Below are 18,557 nucleotides of genomic sequence, written 5' to 3'. Positions count from 1 at the left end.
GCATATTCAAACCTCTTCATCCAGTGTTTGGAAATTGGCCCTTTTATGTGTGTGTAATTAGGAAGAGTTTTTACTTGAGAAACCACCTGTAATCATGGCCATGTCTACACCTCTGTTCCTGAGATGAAAGCAAAGCATTTTGATCACATTATCCATTCAGATATTTTCTTCCAACTCTGCAAACAGGGTTGGTTTGAAATCTTTCCGTGACATTAAAGCTTGGTCATGTACAGAGTTCAACAACGTTCCTTCAGGAAGAGAGACAGATGCCTTTGGGATAAAGACAAGTAATGAAAGCAACTCAGGAACACTCCTGGAAAAGCTTGTCTCAAAAACTACTGAAGAAAATGTGTCTAGTGGGTCAAAGACAGTGGTTTTCAACCAGAAATGATGTCTGGCAATGTGTGGTACACAGGGTAGACCCCCATCCTATTCTGGATGGACCCAACCCCAAAGGTCAACAGGGTCACCACTGGGAAACCCTGGTTGAAACCAAAAGTCATAAACTCAAAAGCTACAGGGCCAGATCAGTAATAGAAACAAGTGTGGTGGATGAAGAGGAAGGACTGGCTCAGCCTCAAGGGCCAGGCTGCCCCTCAACACCCCCTCACCGAGACCAGCAAGGACCAAGAGTCCAGTTTGCTGGAGCTATCAGTTTTTCACAAGAAACCAGAAATCTGAGCTCCATGGTTCCCTTTTAAACACTGATAAATTAATTTTCAAACCACATCACCGTACTAACCAACCTATCTGTGGCCTGAATGCTGTCAAGAGAGGCCAACGAGTGAACCTTTGTCGGAGAAGAGGTTCAGGGGCACCAAGGATGAAGGCAAGGCTTTAGTTTCCACTCAGCCTCCACTCTTTTGCAGAAGCAAAGTTTCTTTTCAAAAATACTGTCAAAAAGATATTTATGGGAGAGTAATCCTGTTTTTGAAAAGTAATTTAGTAGTGTCTTATAAAATGAAATTTATAATTATAAAACGTGCCTTGATCCAGCAACTGCTCTCTGGGAAATTGAGCAAGAATATTTACTGTAGTAATAGCTGTGGTAGGAAAACCAATAGCAATCAACAGGAACATCCATCAATAGAGGAAGAGTTGAATAAATAAATTATGGTACAGCTATACTGTGGGATTTTTGTGCCATTATTAAAATGATCTATCCATCATCAATCTGTAATATATACCAAGAGTTACATACAAGATATATTAAGAAGAAAAGAGTTATAGATGACTGAATATGGTGTGATCTCTTATTTTGTGTAAACAACAAAATAAAGTGTCTGTCTATATTTTTATGTATGTAGAGAAATGCGTGATGGTGCATCAACCCAACTCTGGCAGCCTCTAGGGGCCACGAGGCTGCTGCTGCTGCTGCTAAGTCGCTTCAGTCGTGTCCGACTCTGTGCGACCCCATAGACAGCAGCCCACCAGGCTCCCCCATCGCTGGGATTCTCCAGGCAAGAATACTGGAGTGGGTTGCCATTTCCTTCTCCAAGGGATTGTCAAATTTTCCTTGCATATGTCGGTGTTGCTTTCTTTGTTGCAACAAGTATGATATGGTTTTATTAGTCTGAAAGAAAAATTAGAGGCCAATAATGACATTGTATGGATGTGAGAGTTAGACTGTGAAGAAAGCTGATCGCTGAAGAATTGATGCTTTTGAACTGTGGTGTTGGAGAAGACTCTTAAGAGTTCCTTGGACTGCAAGGAGATCCAACCAGTCCATTCTAAAAGAGATCAATCCTGGGTGTTCATTGGAAGGACTGATGCTAAAGCTGAAACTGCAATACTTTGGCCACCTCATGTGATGAGTTGACTCACTGGAAAAGACTCTGATGCTGGGAAAGGTTGGGGGCGGGAGGAGAAGGGGACGACCGAGAATGAGATGGCTGGATGGCATCACCGACTCTGTGGACATGAGTTTGAGTGAACTCCGGGAGTTGGTGATGGAAAGGGAGGCCTGGTGTGCTGTGATTCATGGGGTCGCGGAGAGTCGGACACGACTGAGCGACTGACCTGAACTGAACTGAACTGAATGACATTGGCTTTAAAACTCAGACTGAAAGTCATGAGGAAAAGCTCGAGAGTGTGCAGGGCAAATCATTTCTATCAGAACAAGGGAGACAATCATATTCTCATAATAATAGGTCAGTTTCTCAGGCAGAGGAAAGGTTGAGAGGCACACAAAAGGAAAAGAAAAATATATTTTTCCATCTTTTAACCAAATCTGAAATACTTCTGTTCTATCCTTATTTTTTTTTGTATGAAATTTTGCTGCTTCCAAGTAATCATTTGCCAATCTCTTTTTCTTCCAGAAACCACTTTTCTCTATGGTTTAAATTTCTCTTCTCTTTCTCTGATGAAAAGCAATCAGTTTGAGAACACTTCACTTACCGTTTTCTCCAAAAAAACATATTTAGTGGAAAAGTATGCTTAAAATCTTTTGGTAAGTTGAAACTTTAAATCATCCTCAGACAAAAAGAGAATGCCTTAAAATAAAGAGAGGACAAATTGTGGGGAAGAGGGAAAATGAAATGAAGAACAAAAAAAACCAGCTAATATTATTTGAATTATTTAGTGCCAAAACTGAATCAAGAGAACCTACTTAAGAGATCATTACTTTCAAACTTTCTTAACTCTAAATGAAATTGTAGCAGGAAAAAAAAAGAAATTCAGGCTTTTGGAATATAATTGATGTGTTTAGGCAATTGCCTCATCATTTCTTAAGATTTACACCCTTAGAAGGAGGTGTTATCCTTGTTTCAGAGATTCTGTAAGCAATATTACTTAACTAATGGCTTTAGGAAAAGAATATCTCCCCATTAAATCTGACAGGAAAAATAATGGTACAGAACCATTAGCTCTAGTCAGAGGCGGAGAGGGAGTTGGTGGGTGAGGGAACCCTGGAGTTCAGGCTGCCGTTTTGTTTCTCTCAGGGAAACATTTGGAGGTGATTTGTGACAAAGGGAGAAGGTCATGAATGGCATGAAGTAAACCAAAGCCCCAGCTCCACCAGTCCCAGTTCACTCATGACTAACAGAAGTTGAAAAGGTGAAAAGATAAAAACAATTCAAATGTACTTAATTTCAGAGAATTACATCACCATCCTCATATAATATTGAGCTATTCCACCTTTTCAATAGGATTCAGTAAACCTTTTATTTCAGGAAGTACCTGTCAGAAAAGTTCTCTTTACCTTTCTATTTTTTTTTTCAATGAAAGACAGCTGCTTTGATAATGTTTGCCTCAGAGGAATTTTTTCTAAACTATGTTAATAAAAAAAAAGTCAGTTAAAATATTTCAGTCACTTAAAAGTTTAGGTATGGACAGAAAATTCAAAAGAAGAGATTCCAGTGAGAAAGAAAGCATAGAAGTGCCTCCTTCACCCTGGAATTAAATATGGGTTTACTGTCAATGATTTAAGCAGCTCAATTCTGCCTCACTGATGTAGTGTACGTGTAGCTGAAGAGAAGAAAATTAAGACATAATTACATAAAGATTGGTATTGTGGTAAATGCCACAAAGGAGACAGGTTATGAATCAGGGCACAAGGACACCTAATTAGGCTTGAGAGGAAGTGACCAGCCTGAGGAATCAAGAAAATGTCACCTTGCAGAACCATCCGAGGATTGCACTGCATCTGTAGATCGCCTTGGGTGGTATAGTCATTTCAACAATATTGATTCTTCCGATCCAAGAACACAGTGTCTGCTTCAGTTTCTTTCATTGGTGTCTTATAGTTTTCAGAGTGCAGATCTTTTGCCTCCTTTGGTAGGTTTATTCCCAAGTATTTTATTCTTTCTGATGAGATGGTAAATGGGACTGTTTCCTTAATTTCTCTTTCTGATCTTTCATTCTTAGTTTATGGAATTGCAACAGGTTTCTGTGTATTAATTTTGTATCTTGAAACTTGACCAAACTCATTGATGAGCTTGAGTAGTTTTCTGGTCGCATCCTCAGGATTCTCTATGTATGGTGTCATGTCATCTGCAGACATTGACAGTTTTACTTCTTTTCCAATCTGGATTCCTTTTTTCCTTCTCTGATTACTGTGGCTAGGACTTCCAAAACTATGTTGAATGAAAGTGGTGAGAACGGACATCCTTGTTTCATTTCTGATCTTAGAGGAAATGCTTTCAGCTTTTCACCACTGAGTATGATGTTAGCTGTGGGCTTGTCATGTGTGGCCTCTATCTTGTTAGGTAGGTTTCCTCTGTTCTGGAAAGGAATAGTATGAAACCTCAACTGGGTTCTTCAGAGAGAATATAGTTGAAGGACCCACCAGAGGGACAGAAAAATACATTTACTAAAATCCCACTCCATGCCAGAGTATTTCTCTCTCCTAATGCAATTTTCTAAGCAATCATATGTTTTCCTTCAGAAACTACTCTTAGCAGTACTTACTTCTCTTCTTTGATGAAAGGCAATCAATTTAAGATTTCCCTCTCAGAGATTTTTTTTTTCCCTGAAAGATGTTGAGTGGAAAGCTGTGTTTAAAATCAACCCTGAAGTTGCAAGTTTGTTCCCAGACCATAAGCATGTACCTAAAATTTAGACAGCCACTGTGGGCATGAGGTGAAGGAGAAAAAAATAATACAATTACTGAAAATACTATTTGGAATCTATAACACCCAGATCGGAATCAAGAGTATATCCTCTTTGAATTATGATTCTCATTGTTTCTTTATAAGCCTATAAAATGAGGCTGCAAAAAGTCCATTTCTTGAAATATGAGATATTTGAGAAGCTCAATTTGTCCTCAAGATTTGCATTCTTAAAAAGAAGAAATTGATCTATTTCAATGATAATAGCTGAGAAGAAAGAGCATTCCTTTTCTCCTTCATTAATCCTGATAAGGGGGGAAAAATGGACTAATTTCTAACTAGAAACAAAAGCAAGAAAGAAAATATTGGCATTGGCCTCAATCCGTATTGGTTTTCCAATCACTTTAGGAAAGAAACATTGTAAGTTTAGCCTCTGTGAAAAAATAATATCCAGGGAGAATCTCTGTTTTTCCCTCAAACCTAAAATGCAGTAAAATCAATAAGACAAGAAAACCAGGAAACAGAACGAGAGGACATTTTTCTGTTTTTGTAACATGTTTAGATACTACATCACGTGTGCTACTAGGGCATTTTTTGTCTTTCTCCAGAACACCTGCCTTTACCTTTTTTTGAGGAAAGGCAAGTATTTAGAAAGCTGAAAACTTTCTCTCTCTATTTCTTCTAAACATTAGTGAAGGAGCCAGTGTAAAATATTTCACTAATGTGAAATCCCGTACCCAGAATTCAACAGCCTTTCTTAAACTCTATTATAGAGGAGCAAGGGGACTGGGAGAAAAGGAAAGGAATAAAAGCAACTCAAAAGACTCTTTGAAAACTTTTCAGACCAAAATTTACTCAAGAATGTATGCTTTCAACCCGATTTCCTAAGTGTGGTTTTCTTAATAATGAAAGAAACTCGACTGGGTGGACTTTGCCCATAATGGAAGGACTTTCAACTTGGCTTCAGCTTTTCTCAAGATTTCCACCTCAAAAGAAGAGAGTCCTCCTATGACTGCAATTCTGTAGCAAAGAGACTCAAGGAGTGTGTTTTGAGCAAAACCCTCGATGTGGTTTCTATGGATGCTGGAGGAAAATAAAGGGGGACAGTCATGAGTTCTTTCAGCTGAAGCAGAAATAAAATATCAAGGGCTGACTCTGCCCTGTGATGAAGAGGCTCCAACCTCAAGGTTACATGGAACTTGGAAGTGCATGTAACAAAGGAGAAAGAGTACTAACAGGAAGAGATGGACCCAATTCTTTCAGAATCCTGGGAAGTCAGTCTTTTGTCCTCCCAGCAGCTTTAGAAATTCTGCCTTTTATAACGTGAAACTTAAATTACAGGATTTTTTTTTTTTTTTAACTTCAGAAACTCTCCCAGTCTTGGAGTCACAGACTTTATCTTCCTCTACATTTAATCAGTCTGGTTAAAATGCCCTGGAAATGTAAAACCTCAGTTACACAACTGAAAGCATTCTTGGAAGTACAGATAGGACTCCCAAAGCAACATGAAGGAGAGAGAGAAAATAAAAAGGAAAGAATATCCCTGCCTAGAAATAAATGTGTAAATGCTCATGCTACCAAATTCATTAAGAAATTTGATTTCTACATTTTTAAGAACAGCAATTAACATATTAGAACCACGGAGAAAGTCAAGGCTTTCAAGCGTGTAAGAAATCTTTACATCATTCCTTGAAGTTTTCTCCTCCATCACCCACAAAGGGAGTCTGTTTCGCAAGTCAAGAGCACTATAGGAAGGGAGCTCCAGATCTGACAGAAAGTGGGAGATGCTTCTAACAGTTGCCTGTAAAGGAGTATAAATAATGTCAGGAATCCAGAAAATTCCACGTAGGGAAGAGGTAAGGAATGGAGTGGGAGACAAGATTTGGAGCAGATACAAAATTCTGCAGTATATACAGAGGCAAAGGGGCTGGGGGGAAAAAACACAATTTAAAATAGGCAAATCTTGCTACAGGGAGAGAAGACAGTCTTTACAAACTCCTGTCTTTCAGCAGTCCCTGGAATCCTCCCTGGGGGTGGTCCCCAGCAGGGTTGGGGTTGGGGCCACAACTGGCCCCTGGTTATTTTCTTTCTTTTCTAAGTCTATTGAATTAGTTACAATATTACTTCTGTTATATGCTTAGTTTTTTTGGCTCAGAGGCATGTGGGATCTTCGCTCCCAGGTCCGGGATCGAACTCGTACCCCCTGCACTGGAAGCCGAAGTTTTAAATGCTGATCCTCCAGGGAAGTCCCCTTGGTTATTGTCTTGACTCAAAGACAGCTGGGTCGATAAGACAACCAGACCCCTCCAAAATTTTCTCCTCCTAAAAGTCCCAGGGTCTGTTTAAAATGCCCGGAGAAAGAAAGGACAACTCATCACGTATGTATAACTAAGGTCCGATAAAAGAAGATTAAAGAAGGAGGGGGAACCCAGAAACGTCAGCAGTTGTCATCGAAACTTTACTCAGGAAATCTTGACTTCTTTTTAAAATATATTATCACTAAATTCAAATCAGAAAAAAGAATACATGGCTTAAATTATCATGGAGTAAACCAACATAATGGTTTTGAAATAAAGTAGTTTACTCGGTTTCTATGAATGCTGACAGAAAAATAATGAGAAAATTGTATGAACATCCATCAAAGAATGAGGGCTAGAAGCACGAAGAGTGGTTCCCTTGACTTTCTCAGTCAGACCCCTCGTGAAAATCTAAAAAAAAAGAAAGAAAAAAAAAATGTCAGCGTGGGGAGAGCAGAAGAAAGACGTGAAGTGGACTGAGCCCCAGAGGATGCTGGTACCCAGAGAGACAGGATGATGGCAGACTGCCAGGGAGGGAAATCATAAAGATGCTCACATCTCAGAAACTTTCTGCCCCTTCAAGGAGTTTTCAACTTCTCTTGGGCTTCCCTGGTGGCTCAGAGGTTAAAGCATCTGCCTCCAATGCGGGAGACCCGGGTTCGATCCCTGGGTTGGGAAGATCCCCTGGAGAAGGAAATGGTAACCCACTCCAGTACTCTTGCCTGGAAAATCCCATGGACGGAGAAGCCTGGTAGGCTACAGTCTACGGGGTCGCAGAGAGTCGGACACGACTGAGCGACGGAACGAACGGAACGGAGGCAACCTTCAAAACTTCTATCTTGAGAAATGATTAGTCTATCTGATCACAAATATTTCTCTCCCACAGAGGAAAACAAGCCTGACCATTTTCCTTGCAGAATATCCTCCAACCCTGTGTATTCACTGTGAGTGTCTGCCAAGTATACTTCATTATTATGAAAGTTCTCTCAGGAAAAGAAATCCATACCCAGCCTCTAATAAATACAAGAGGTGGGGAGAACAGGAGGAGATGAAATAGCATGAGAGAGACGATAAAATTTAGGTTTTAGTGTAGAGACGTACCGTGTCTAGAAGGTCGAGGCTCACCCCTGATTACAGCTTCTGAGTGTATTTTCTTAGCCAGAACTGACAGATTTGATGCCGCCTCCTGCACGAATTTCTCGAAAAGAAAATTAACCCCTTTCTTTCCAGGGTTTGGCTTGGAAAAGAAAGAAAGTGAAGGTGGCCTGTCATCACTGGTGGAGAAACACGGCTGGAGGATGCCTGCCCCTGCTACTGACCTCCTTTGGGGTCCAGGTGACTTTCTGAGTGGCCTCAGACCACAGGAGGAAAAGCCTTATCCAGGGGAAGGAGCTGGAAGACAGAGATGGACAGAGACGCAAAGGGAAGGAGAGAAGGAGAGACAGCAAAAAGGACCAATTGCAGGGCAAATGGGGAGATCCATGTGCCCAGGCGACCCAGAACAGGTGATCTGACCAGCTGACCCTGAACCAGCCTCTTCAGAGGTAACAGGTTAGGAGTCTGAACAACAGACAGCCCAGAAGCCAACCCATCTTCAAGAAAAGGTGGTGCCCTGCGCCCCCCAGCCTGGGCATGGAGGACAGGGCACTGCCCCACCGATCAAGTTGCAGAAGTGGAATTAGATTTGAAAGAACAGTCAGGTGTGTTTTCAAGTACATGGAGCCCTGCTCCTGCAGGATGGTGGAGGCCAGAAATGGTGGTCTGAGGGCCTCGGGGAAAGGTAGTAGATGAAACAGGATGCCAAGTTAAATGTGAATGTCAGGTCAACAATGGATCATTTGTAACATAAGTGTATCTTATTGCCATGCTTGGGGGCATACTTATGCTAATATATATAATACACACATACGGATGTGTATATATGTGTGTGTGTGTGTTTGTGTGTGTGTGTGTGTATTTAGGGGTTTCCCTGGTAGCCCAGTGGTAAAGAATCCATCTCCCAATGCAGGAAATGTGGGTTTGATCCTTGGGTCAGGAAGATCCCCTGGAGGAGAAAATGGTAACCCACTTCAGTATTCTTGCCTGGGAAATTCCATGGACAGAGAAGCCTGGCGGGCTACAGTCCATGGGGTTGCAAAAGAGTTGGACATGACTTAGCAACTAAAAAACAACAACAATATAGTTCATCTGAAATTCAGCTTTAACTGGGTGCCTTATATTTGCATCTGCTAACTATGTCCCCACCCCTACAGGGTGTGGGGAAGGGGATCTGACTGGGGACTGGCTGTGCAGAAATATTTCTCCCCCTAGATGAGGCCCCAAGGCAACCCATTTTCTACTGAAATCACCCTCCCCCACTGCCTTGCCCTTGATGACAGAGAATCGAGTGTGTGTTCCCTCAAGATAAGGGTCCTCTGAGGGGAAGGAGGCTGTGCCCACCTGTGCTCATAAATTTAGGGAGAGGAGATGAGAATGGATGCAAGAGTACAGGGTAAAGGATAATATTCGAAAGAGGTTTCATTGTGGAAATGTACCCAATGGTTCTTCCCTTTTTTTTTTATAGATAACATCACTCCTCTGATGATACGTTCTGGGTCTATTTTCTCAGCGAGCCTTCTCATGCACTTCCTATCAAATATTTTCAATGAAAATAAAAGTAATTTACTTTTCCAATAATGTTTTGGTTTGGGTAGAGATGATAGTACTTGGTCTTTGGTCATGGCTCCAGGTTATCTTTGTTCTAGAAATAATAATTACATCATGCATCACAGGGACAGGATGGGGTGAATGGGGAGTCTTCAGGGCAGAGCTTGCAACCAGTGGTGGAACAGGGATGCAGAGGTGATCCTGGATATACCCGGGGGGGAGAAGCAGAATTCCTGTGGGTAAAAAGTCCAATGGTGGGACCAGGTGTGGGATAACTTGACAAGGGAGAACCCGAGAGACCTCAGCCAGGTGATCAAGGTCAACGTCAGTAACGGTGAGTCATGCGATGGTGCACCCTTGATAGGATGTGACAAGAAGGTCAATTCACCTCCGGAGTCTTGCCCCGACCCCAGTCTAACCATGATAAAACCATGAGACAAACCCCAGTAGAGGGACACCCTCCACAACACAGAGCAAGAGTCCTCCCAATTGTCGAGGACATCGAATACAAGAAAAGTTGGAGATGCTGTCAGACACAAGAGGCACCTAAGAACCTTCTGGAAGTCCACACTTCCCTCCTTAGTCTTCAGATCTTGGGTCTGTGATTCAGCTTTTCCTCTGAGATGTGTCAGGAAAGCATTTTTCCTTCCTTCATGGGTCTTGAAGTAAAAAACATATATGTATTTTTTCAGTTCTTCCATTTCAAACCACTTTCTCTAACAGTATCCAGGGTATTGTGCTGTCTGACCAAACTATGTAATTTGCAGAGCTCACTGAGCATGAAAATGTGGGCCCTTATTAAAGTGGTTAAGAATTTCAAGTCATACACTAGCCAAGATATGGAAGCACCAATAGATTAATGGCTAAAATGCCCGTCATAGACGGATGAATGGATATTAAGATGTGGTATATACATGCAGTGGAAGATTCAGTTCAGTTCAGTCGCTCAGTCGTGTCCGACTCTTTGCGACCCCATGAATCACAGCACACCAGGCCTCCCTGTCCATCACCAACTCCCGGAGTTCACTCAAACTCATGGCATCGAGTCGGTGATGCCATCCAGCCATCTCATTCTCTGTTGTCCCCTTCTCCTCCTGCCCCCAATCCCTCCCAGCATCAGAGTCTTTTCCAGTGAGTCAACTCGTCGCATGAGGTGGCCAAAGTATTGGAGTTTTAGCTTTAGCATCAGTCTTCCAATGAACACCCAGGATTGATCTCCTTTAGAATGGACTGGTTGGATCTCCTTGCAGTCCAAGGGACTCTCAAGAGTCTTCTCCAGCACCACAGTTCAAAAGCATCAATTCTTTGGCGATTAGCTTTTTTCACAGTCCAACTCTCACATCCATACATGACCACTGGAAAAACCACAGCCTTGACTAGACGGACCTTTGTTGGCAAAGTAATGTCTCTGCTTTTTAATATGCTGTATAGGTCATGGCATCTGGTCCCATCACTTCATGCGAAATGGAAAAACAGTGGAAACAGTGTCAGACTTTATTTTTTGGGGCTCCAAAATCACTGCAGATGCTGATTGCAGCCATGAAATTAAAAGACACTTACTCCTTGGAAGGAAAGTTATGACCAACCTTGATAATATACTAAAAAGCAGAGACATTACTTTGCCAATAAAGGTCCGTCTAGTCAAGGCTATGGTTTTTCCCATGGTCATGTATGGATGTGAGAGCTGGACTGTGAAGAAAGCTGATCGCCGAAGAATTGATGCTTTTGAACTGTGGTGTTGGAGAAGACTCTTGAGAGTCCCTTGTACCGCAAGGAGATCCAACCAGTCCATTCTAAAGGAGATCAATCCTGGGTGTTCATTGGAAGGACTGATGCTAAAGCTGAAACTGCAATACTTTGGCCACCTCATGCGACGAGTTGACTCACTGGAAAAGACTCTGATGCTGGGAAAGGTTGGGGGCGGGAGAAGAAGGGGATGACCGAGAATGAGATGGCTGGATGGCATCACCGACTCGATGGACAGGAGTTTGAGTGAACTCCGGGAGTTGGTGATGGACAGGGAGGCCTGGAGTGCTGTGATTCATGGGGTCGCGGAGAGTCGGACACGACTGAGCGACTGAACTGAACTGAACTGAACTGATAGGTTGGTCATAACCTTCCTTCCAAGGAGTAAGCGTCTTTTAATTTCATGGCTGCAATCAGCATCCGCAGTGATTTTGGAGCCCAAAAAAATAAAGTCTGACACTGTTTCCACTGTTTTTCCATCTATTTCCCATGAAGTGATGGGACCAGATGCCATGATCTTAGTTTTCTGAATGTTGAGTTTTAAGCCAACTTTTTCACTCTCCTCTTTCACTTTCATCAAGAGGCTTTTTAGTTCCTCTTCACTTTCTGCCATAAGGGTGGTGTCATTGCTCAGCCATAAAAAGAGTGAAATCTTCCCATCTGCATGGGTCCATCCAACATGGATGGACCTAGAGGGTATTGTGCTTAGTGAAATAAGTCACACAAAAACAAATACTACATGCTATCAGTTACACATGAAATCTAAAGAAAACTGTGCACGGACATCGCCAAACAGAAAGAAAGTCATAGATACAGAGGACAGGGATGGGGGCACAGAGCAATAGGTGAGGGAGATTACAAGGTACCAACTTCCAGCTACAAATTAAACGAGTCATGGTATGAGATGGACAGTGTGGGGAACACAGTTAATAATTACGTGATAGCTTTGTATGGGGACAGACGGTAACTAGACTTATCATGATCATTTAGAAATGTATAGAAATATTGAATCACTATGTTGTATAATGGGAACTAACATAGTGTTGGAAGTCAATTATACTGCAAAAATAAACTCCTAGGAAAAGGGATCAGTTTTGTGGTAATCAGAGGCAGGGGAAGGAAGGAGGGGGAGTTAGATGAAGATGGTCAGAAGGTACAACCTTCCAGTTATAAAATACTAGGGGTGAAATGTACAGTGTGATAAATATAATGAACGCTGCTCTATGTTATATACAAAGAGTTCTCTTCACAAGGAACATTTTATTTTAATTTCTTAAATTTTGTATCTCTCTGAGAGGATGGATGTTTGCTAAACGTATTGTGATCTTTTCATAATGTGTGTAAATCAACTCCTGATGCTGAGTACCTTAAACTGATACAGTGCTGTGTGTCAGTTGCATCTCAATAAAACTGGAAGGAAGAAAGAATTTCAAGTCAGCCCAGCAGCCCAGCAGAGCAAGCATGGGGCCTTCCGAGTTTGACCCTACATGCCGTGCAGCTCCCAGGCACACTAAGGTTTCCCTTAGCAGGTATTGACTGCTGTGGAAGAAGCCCATCTTCACATCAACAAGGAAAAGAACCGACAGAGCTGTTCTTCAAGGACAGAAAGAGCTGAGGAATGGAGCTTTTGTGAAAAGGCATTACGTGGACTGAGGTGAGACTGTGTTTCAAATTGAGGAACACACCTCTGTGTGTTTTTAGACCCCAAAGGACCCCGAGTCTCCCTGACCCCTGGCTGACCTTTCTTCTCAGGGAGGAACCCAAAGTCCACAACGGGGAGGGAGGGGTTCTGTGAGAAGGAGAGGCTCAGTTGGGTTGTTTTCTCTTTTATTCATTTTCAGGTCTGGAGGGGTAGGGGTTGTCTCACACACACACACACACACATACACACAAGGATTAACTTTTCAACAGCGCACACATGATGAAGGCAGTTGTCAGTTTTGGCCCTTGGGAAAATTGAAAAGGCCTTGAGAGAACTTTTCAAAGTCTGTCCCCAATTCCTGCCATGCGTTTGGGATAAAGCACAGGTAGGATTTAGGTTTGATAAATAAAACTGTCATCCAACCACAGTCCCTGTGTTTATGGAGTTGTGTATGTGTGTGTTCAGTAATGATCCACTATTTGTGGCCCCCCCTGGACTGCGGCCCACTAGGCTCCTCTGTCCATGGAATTCTCCAGGTAAGAATACTGGAGTGGGTTGCTTCTCCAGGGGATCTTCCCGACCCAGGGATCGAACTCGCATCTCTGGCACTGACAAGCATATTCTTTCCCACCTGAGCCACCAGGGAAGCCGGTTTAAGGAGTTGCAGGTTCTTTAACAGATGCAGCGGAGTTCCCCCTGGATTCTGGCAAGGCCACCTGCACCCTTGCTATTCAAACTCCCCCCGCCTTGTACCCAGAGCAGCTAAAAGGCAGATGTGGGGAGGAGATCACTGGCCACAATGGCGAACCTGTGCGGCATAAAGTCAGCCGTTTGGGGGCTGTTATTGAGTCAGCTGGGAGCCGTAAGGATCCACTCACCTCCACGCACAGATGCCTCCCCTCTGTGCGGCCGTATCCTCGTTTGTGCAGTGTGAGGAGCCCAGCACTGCCTCCTGGGTGCTTTAGTTAGATGAGTGGGTACCACACGCACCATGCTCAGGACCTGGGATAAAACTCAGGTCCATGTTGTTATCTTAGTCATTAATTTGTGGACACTAGCCCATCTCCCTCCACCTAGAACATCAGCTCCAGGAGGGAGGGGACCTGACCTGCCTCAATGGTCCCTGTTTTTCCAGCACCAAAAGGGCCTGAGGGAACAGCACATACATATTAACTGCTTGATAAATACCCTTGGAATGAGCTTATAGAGTGCAACCTCATTGGCCTGACTGTGAAACTTAGGCCAGATGCTGCTTTTCGCCTTCATTCCTCCAAATGGCAGCACTCACTCCTGCACGGAGCTTTCTTGCCCTTTGTGACTACAGATGCATCTCCAGGGAGAGGTTCTGCAAGGGTTAATACATGTGCAGCATCTCAGCGTCTCAGGCAGGGGTCCCAGGGCGCATCCCCAGTTGGTCAGGCTTTAGAGAAAAGCTCTTTTTCTGATGAATTCACAGCAGTCCTTCCATGCTAACCCCAGGAATGAGATCAGTAATGATTTGACTCTGCTCCACTATTCCCACTGATTATAATCATATTTAAAAACCCTGATCATTTTTTTTAACTGCATTTAATGTCAATTTGCATTCATCAAGAAATTTTTTTTTTCTTTAAAGGGGTTGTTCTCTTTAAAAGCACCATATGAATTTTGAAGGTAACGGGCTCTGAGCCTGAAGGTAATCTGAAGAAGAAGATTAAAGGTGACCACAACCCTGTTTTCCTCAGGAAGAGAAACAGAGCCTTGAAACTTACAAGCCAGCTCACGTTTCCGCATTCCATACAGCTTCCTCCCTTTCTGTTCCATCGAAATTAATTTTCTTGTCAGGGATACATAGGTATAACCACAAACTCTCCCTGGTTGATGACTGGGGGGTGGGGGGGTACCAGGAAGAAACAGTAGGATACGTGTAGATAATGGGACACCCTCACGCAGTTATGACAGTTTGATGTCTCATTCTGGGTAAATAACAGCAAGGTGTTTTTCCTACTCTTATTACCATAGCTCACCATATAATTTCAGTGGGCGACGTTGAAAAAGCTGCAAAGACCTAACGGAAGAGAAAGGATGAAGCCAGGCACTGTTAGATGTAGGCTCTGGAATTGTGGGGACCTAGGCGTGCTGTGATTCATGGGGTCGCAAAGAGTCGGACACGACTGAGTGACTGAACTGAACTGAACTGAACTGAAGGAGGCAACCTGGTTCCTTGTTTGGCCATTGCAGGGGTGGAGGGAGCATGCCAAAGGGATTCAAAGCAGAAGCACACGAGACCGAAAGAACTTGGGGAGGAGACATGCCCCTGAGCTTGTCAGCATGGACACCGGGTGTTCAGTAACAAGATTCTTGAAGTTGTATCACTTGCTTTCTGGAGATAAACAAACAAAAACATGTTTTTTCTCAAACTAGAATTTTAAAGTTCTGTCATTTTTTTTTAACTTGTGATGAAGAGTAGAATAAGGAGTAAGATGTCACTGCTGCCCAGAGAGATGAGCTCAGGCACAGAAAGAAAATCTCAGCACATACACAGCACCTGGAGAATGGCATTCCTGGCATGAATACTAATTGAATTTAAACTGCGGACTTTTACCCCGTCTATATCTCTAGCACTTGTGGCAGAGCCTGAGAGTTGCCTCCCTATTTCTGATCCTTTTTCTTAGCGACGAAAACCCACTTTCTGGATGGGGTGTGCTGCCCTGCTAAAAACTACGTTTTCCAGTTTTTCTTGCAGCCAAGTATGACTAGGTAACTAAATATTGGGCAAAGAGATGTGAGAGGATATGATATATGCAATTTCCAAGGCAGGCCCTTGAAGGAAGGGCTGGTCCCCTTTCATTCCTCCTTTACCTTTCTAGTAGCTGGAGTGCAGACATGATGGCAGGAGCTGAAGAAGCCATCCTAGACCACAAAACAAGAAAAGCAAGGAGACAAGGAGAGCAGAGCAACAAGACAGGAGGAACCTGGGTCCCTACGATGAAACCACCATCCTAAATTGTTCTAGTTACACACAAAAACTTTTCATATCCTTTTAAATTCAGTTATTTTCACTTTTCAAGAGAGAGGCCAAAGCTTTATCATACTTAGTACCACAGTGATGAGAAATATTTTACTGTAGGAGTCTAATAAACTTTAGACTATTACCTAAACTTTGGTTAGAGAGTGTGTACATGCTCAGTTATGTCCAACTCTTTGCAACCCCATGGACTGTAGCCCTCCAGGCTCCTCTGTCCATGGGATTCTCCAGGCAAGAATACTGGAGTGAGTTGCCATTTCCTTCTCCAGGGGATCTTCCCGACCCAGGGATTGAACCCATGTCTTCTGTGTCTCTTGCATTGGTAGGCAGATTCCTTACCATTGAGCCACCTGGCAAGCCCTAAACTTTTGTTATCCCCATACAATCTTGACAAATTTGGTTTGACCAACAAGTATTAAGCCTTCACCAGTTTTTTCACATTCACAAATTATCTGGGCCAGGGATCAGCAAACTACTGCCTGCAGACCAATCCTGACCCTCTACTTTTATAAAGTTTTATTGAAACACAGCCATGCCCATTCATTTACGAATTGTCTGTGGCTGTCTTCTCCCTAACATGTCAATGCTGAGTTGTTGCAACAGAGACAGTATGGTCAGCAGTGTTAAAGAAGCATATATTATCTGACCTTTACAGAGAAAGACCACCAGCCCCACTCTCCCTGCTTATAGCCAACCAACTTCCAGGATGTGAATGATGCCATCCTAGATTGCCAGTCTCAGCCATTCCCACAATGACCCCATAGATGCATGACCAAACCCAGCAAGACTTGAGTGCCAATTCAGTCAAACCTGATAGCCCACTAACCCAAAGATTCATGAGCAAGAATAAATACTTATAAACTACTGAGTTTGGGGGTGTTTTGTTACACAGCTAACAGCAGTAGCTAACATATCACAGGTAAACCTATGTTTGACATAGATACTGCTATATAGTAAATATATATCATTACCTTTGATACAAGAGATATGTATTTATGATGACTAATATACATAATTTGGGATGATACAAATTCCTTCAGAATATTTGTTTATAAATACTGGATGTAAATATATTACATTTGGGGACTTCCAGTGATAACTAAGAGACTGGGAACGAGAAGCATAACATTTCATAACCTTGGTCTAGTGGCAGATTGCCTACACATTTTAGCACTTGCTTGATGTATAATCTTATTTCTGCATCTTTAAAATGAGTGTAGGAGAGTATAATTATGGTTGATTCGCATTGTCGTATGGCAGAAACCAACACATTGTAAAAATTACAAAACAACAAAAAAATTTTAATGAGCATAATTTTAGCACTTTTGTATTTCCATCAAGAATTTTACAAGGGATAATAAAAGGGCTCAGAATAGTGAATAGTGATGGGGACCACCCATCAATATTAGCTAAGATTATTCTTATTGTGGTTCTTATTAGATAATACACTGCAGACAAATTATAATATGGCTGAGCAATGAATAGAATTGAAGTTTGAGAATAAAAATATTTACAATAAAAGACTTTGAAATGAATGACTTTTTAAAATAATGCGTGTTAGTCACTCGGTTGTGTCCAACTCTTTGCGACCCCACGGATGTAACCCACCAGGCTCCTCTGTCCCTGGGATTCTCCAGGCAAGAATACTGGAGTGGACTGCCATTCCCTTTTCCAGAGGTTCTTTCCAACCCAGGTCTCCTGGATTGGAGGCAGATTCTTTACCATTTGAGCTACAGGGAAGTCCTTTTAAAATAAGGCATGGGCTTTGAAAACAAACTTATGTTTGCCAAAGAGGAGACCTGATGGGGGGGAGGGATAAATCAAGAGTTTGGGATTAACATATACCCACCACTGTATATAAAATAATCAACAAGAACCATTGTATAGCACAGGGAACTCTACTCAATATTCTGTAATAGCCTATGTGGGAAAAGAATCTGAAACAGAATGGATATACATATATGTAAACTGAATCACTTGGTTTCAAAAAGGTGATGGGAGGGAGGACCTTGAATACACATTTAGTCATTTTTCCTGGGTGGTGAGGACACAGTTATAAGCATTGGGTGTTGTTGCAAACAAGTCCCTTGAAGACTGCTTTAAAAAGCAAAATAGGATGTGTTTATCTGGTGGAAATTTCAAACAGGCACCTACCTGAGAAATGAAAGTGACTGTCCTAATGTTATGTAAATGGGTGCTCATGCGGTGGATAAATTTCTACGATGGCGTTGTGCTCAGATTCTAAAAGTACTAAATCTCAAAGAGCTGGGTTGAAAGTGAAGATGCTGTGCTCGGAAATCTCTATTAGGTGACTCAAACCAGGGGCTCTGGCGATGACAAAAGCCATCTCAAAGATCATGCTACAAGTTCAGCTAGAATGGCTTTGTGATATGTGAGTAGAAAACATAATATCCCTACACCACTCTTTTATGTAATGTGTGATTTAAAGGACTGTGTGCAACTAGCTGAATACATAAAACACTATAAGGAGAAGTTTGCCTACTTCATCTCCATCTTGAGGTTGTATTTCAGGTTGGTCCAGAAACTCCTTTGGATCTTTGTGTTGAGAAAATAGGAGATAGCCTTGTTGTTCAGTTGCTAAATTGTGTCCGACTATTTGCGACCTGCTGGACAGCAGCACGCCGGGCTCATTTGTCCTTCACTATCTCCCC

The 18,557-nt window shown here is 42.4% G+C and overlaps 1 protein-coding gene across 4 annotated transcripts in view; it reads right to left on the bottom strand.

The window, feature by feature from the left end:
* The window catches only part of ZNF831 (zinc finger protein 831), a 108,526-nt gene that overhangs the window by 15,226 nt on the left and 74,743 nt on the right, over window positions 1-18,557 (bottom strand). The window contains exon 5 of one of the 4 annotated variants that reach the window (XM_088843910.1): window positions 3,651-4,221. The exons of 2 other annotated variants lie outside the window; for them this stretch is intronic. In XM_088843910.1, coding sequence (XP_088700036.1) covers window positions 4,202-4,221 — 20 coding nt within the window. In that variant the 3' untranslated portion in view covers window positions 3,651-4,201. Of the gene's footprint in view, window positions 1-3,650; window positions 4,222-6,730; window positions 7,256-18,557 lie in introns of those variants that run through there. One more of the 4 variants, XM_088843909.1, reaches the window with a different exon arrangement.

The sequence above is a fragment of the Moschus berezovskii genome, chromosome 15 (genome assembly GCF_049115385.1).
Source record: "Moschus berezovskii isolate FMDL1 chromosome 15, NW_MosBer_1.0, whole genome shotgun sequence".
In the NCBI taxonomy this organism is placed as follows: Eukaryota; Metazoa; Chordata; class Mammalia; order Artiodactyla; family Moschidae; genus Moschus; species Moschus berezovskii.
This window is presented reverse-complemented; position numbering and strand designations above follow the sequence as displayed.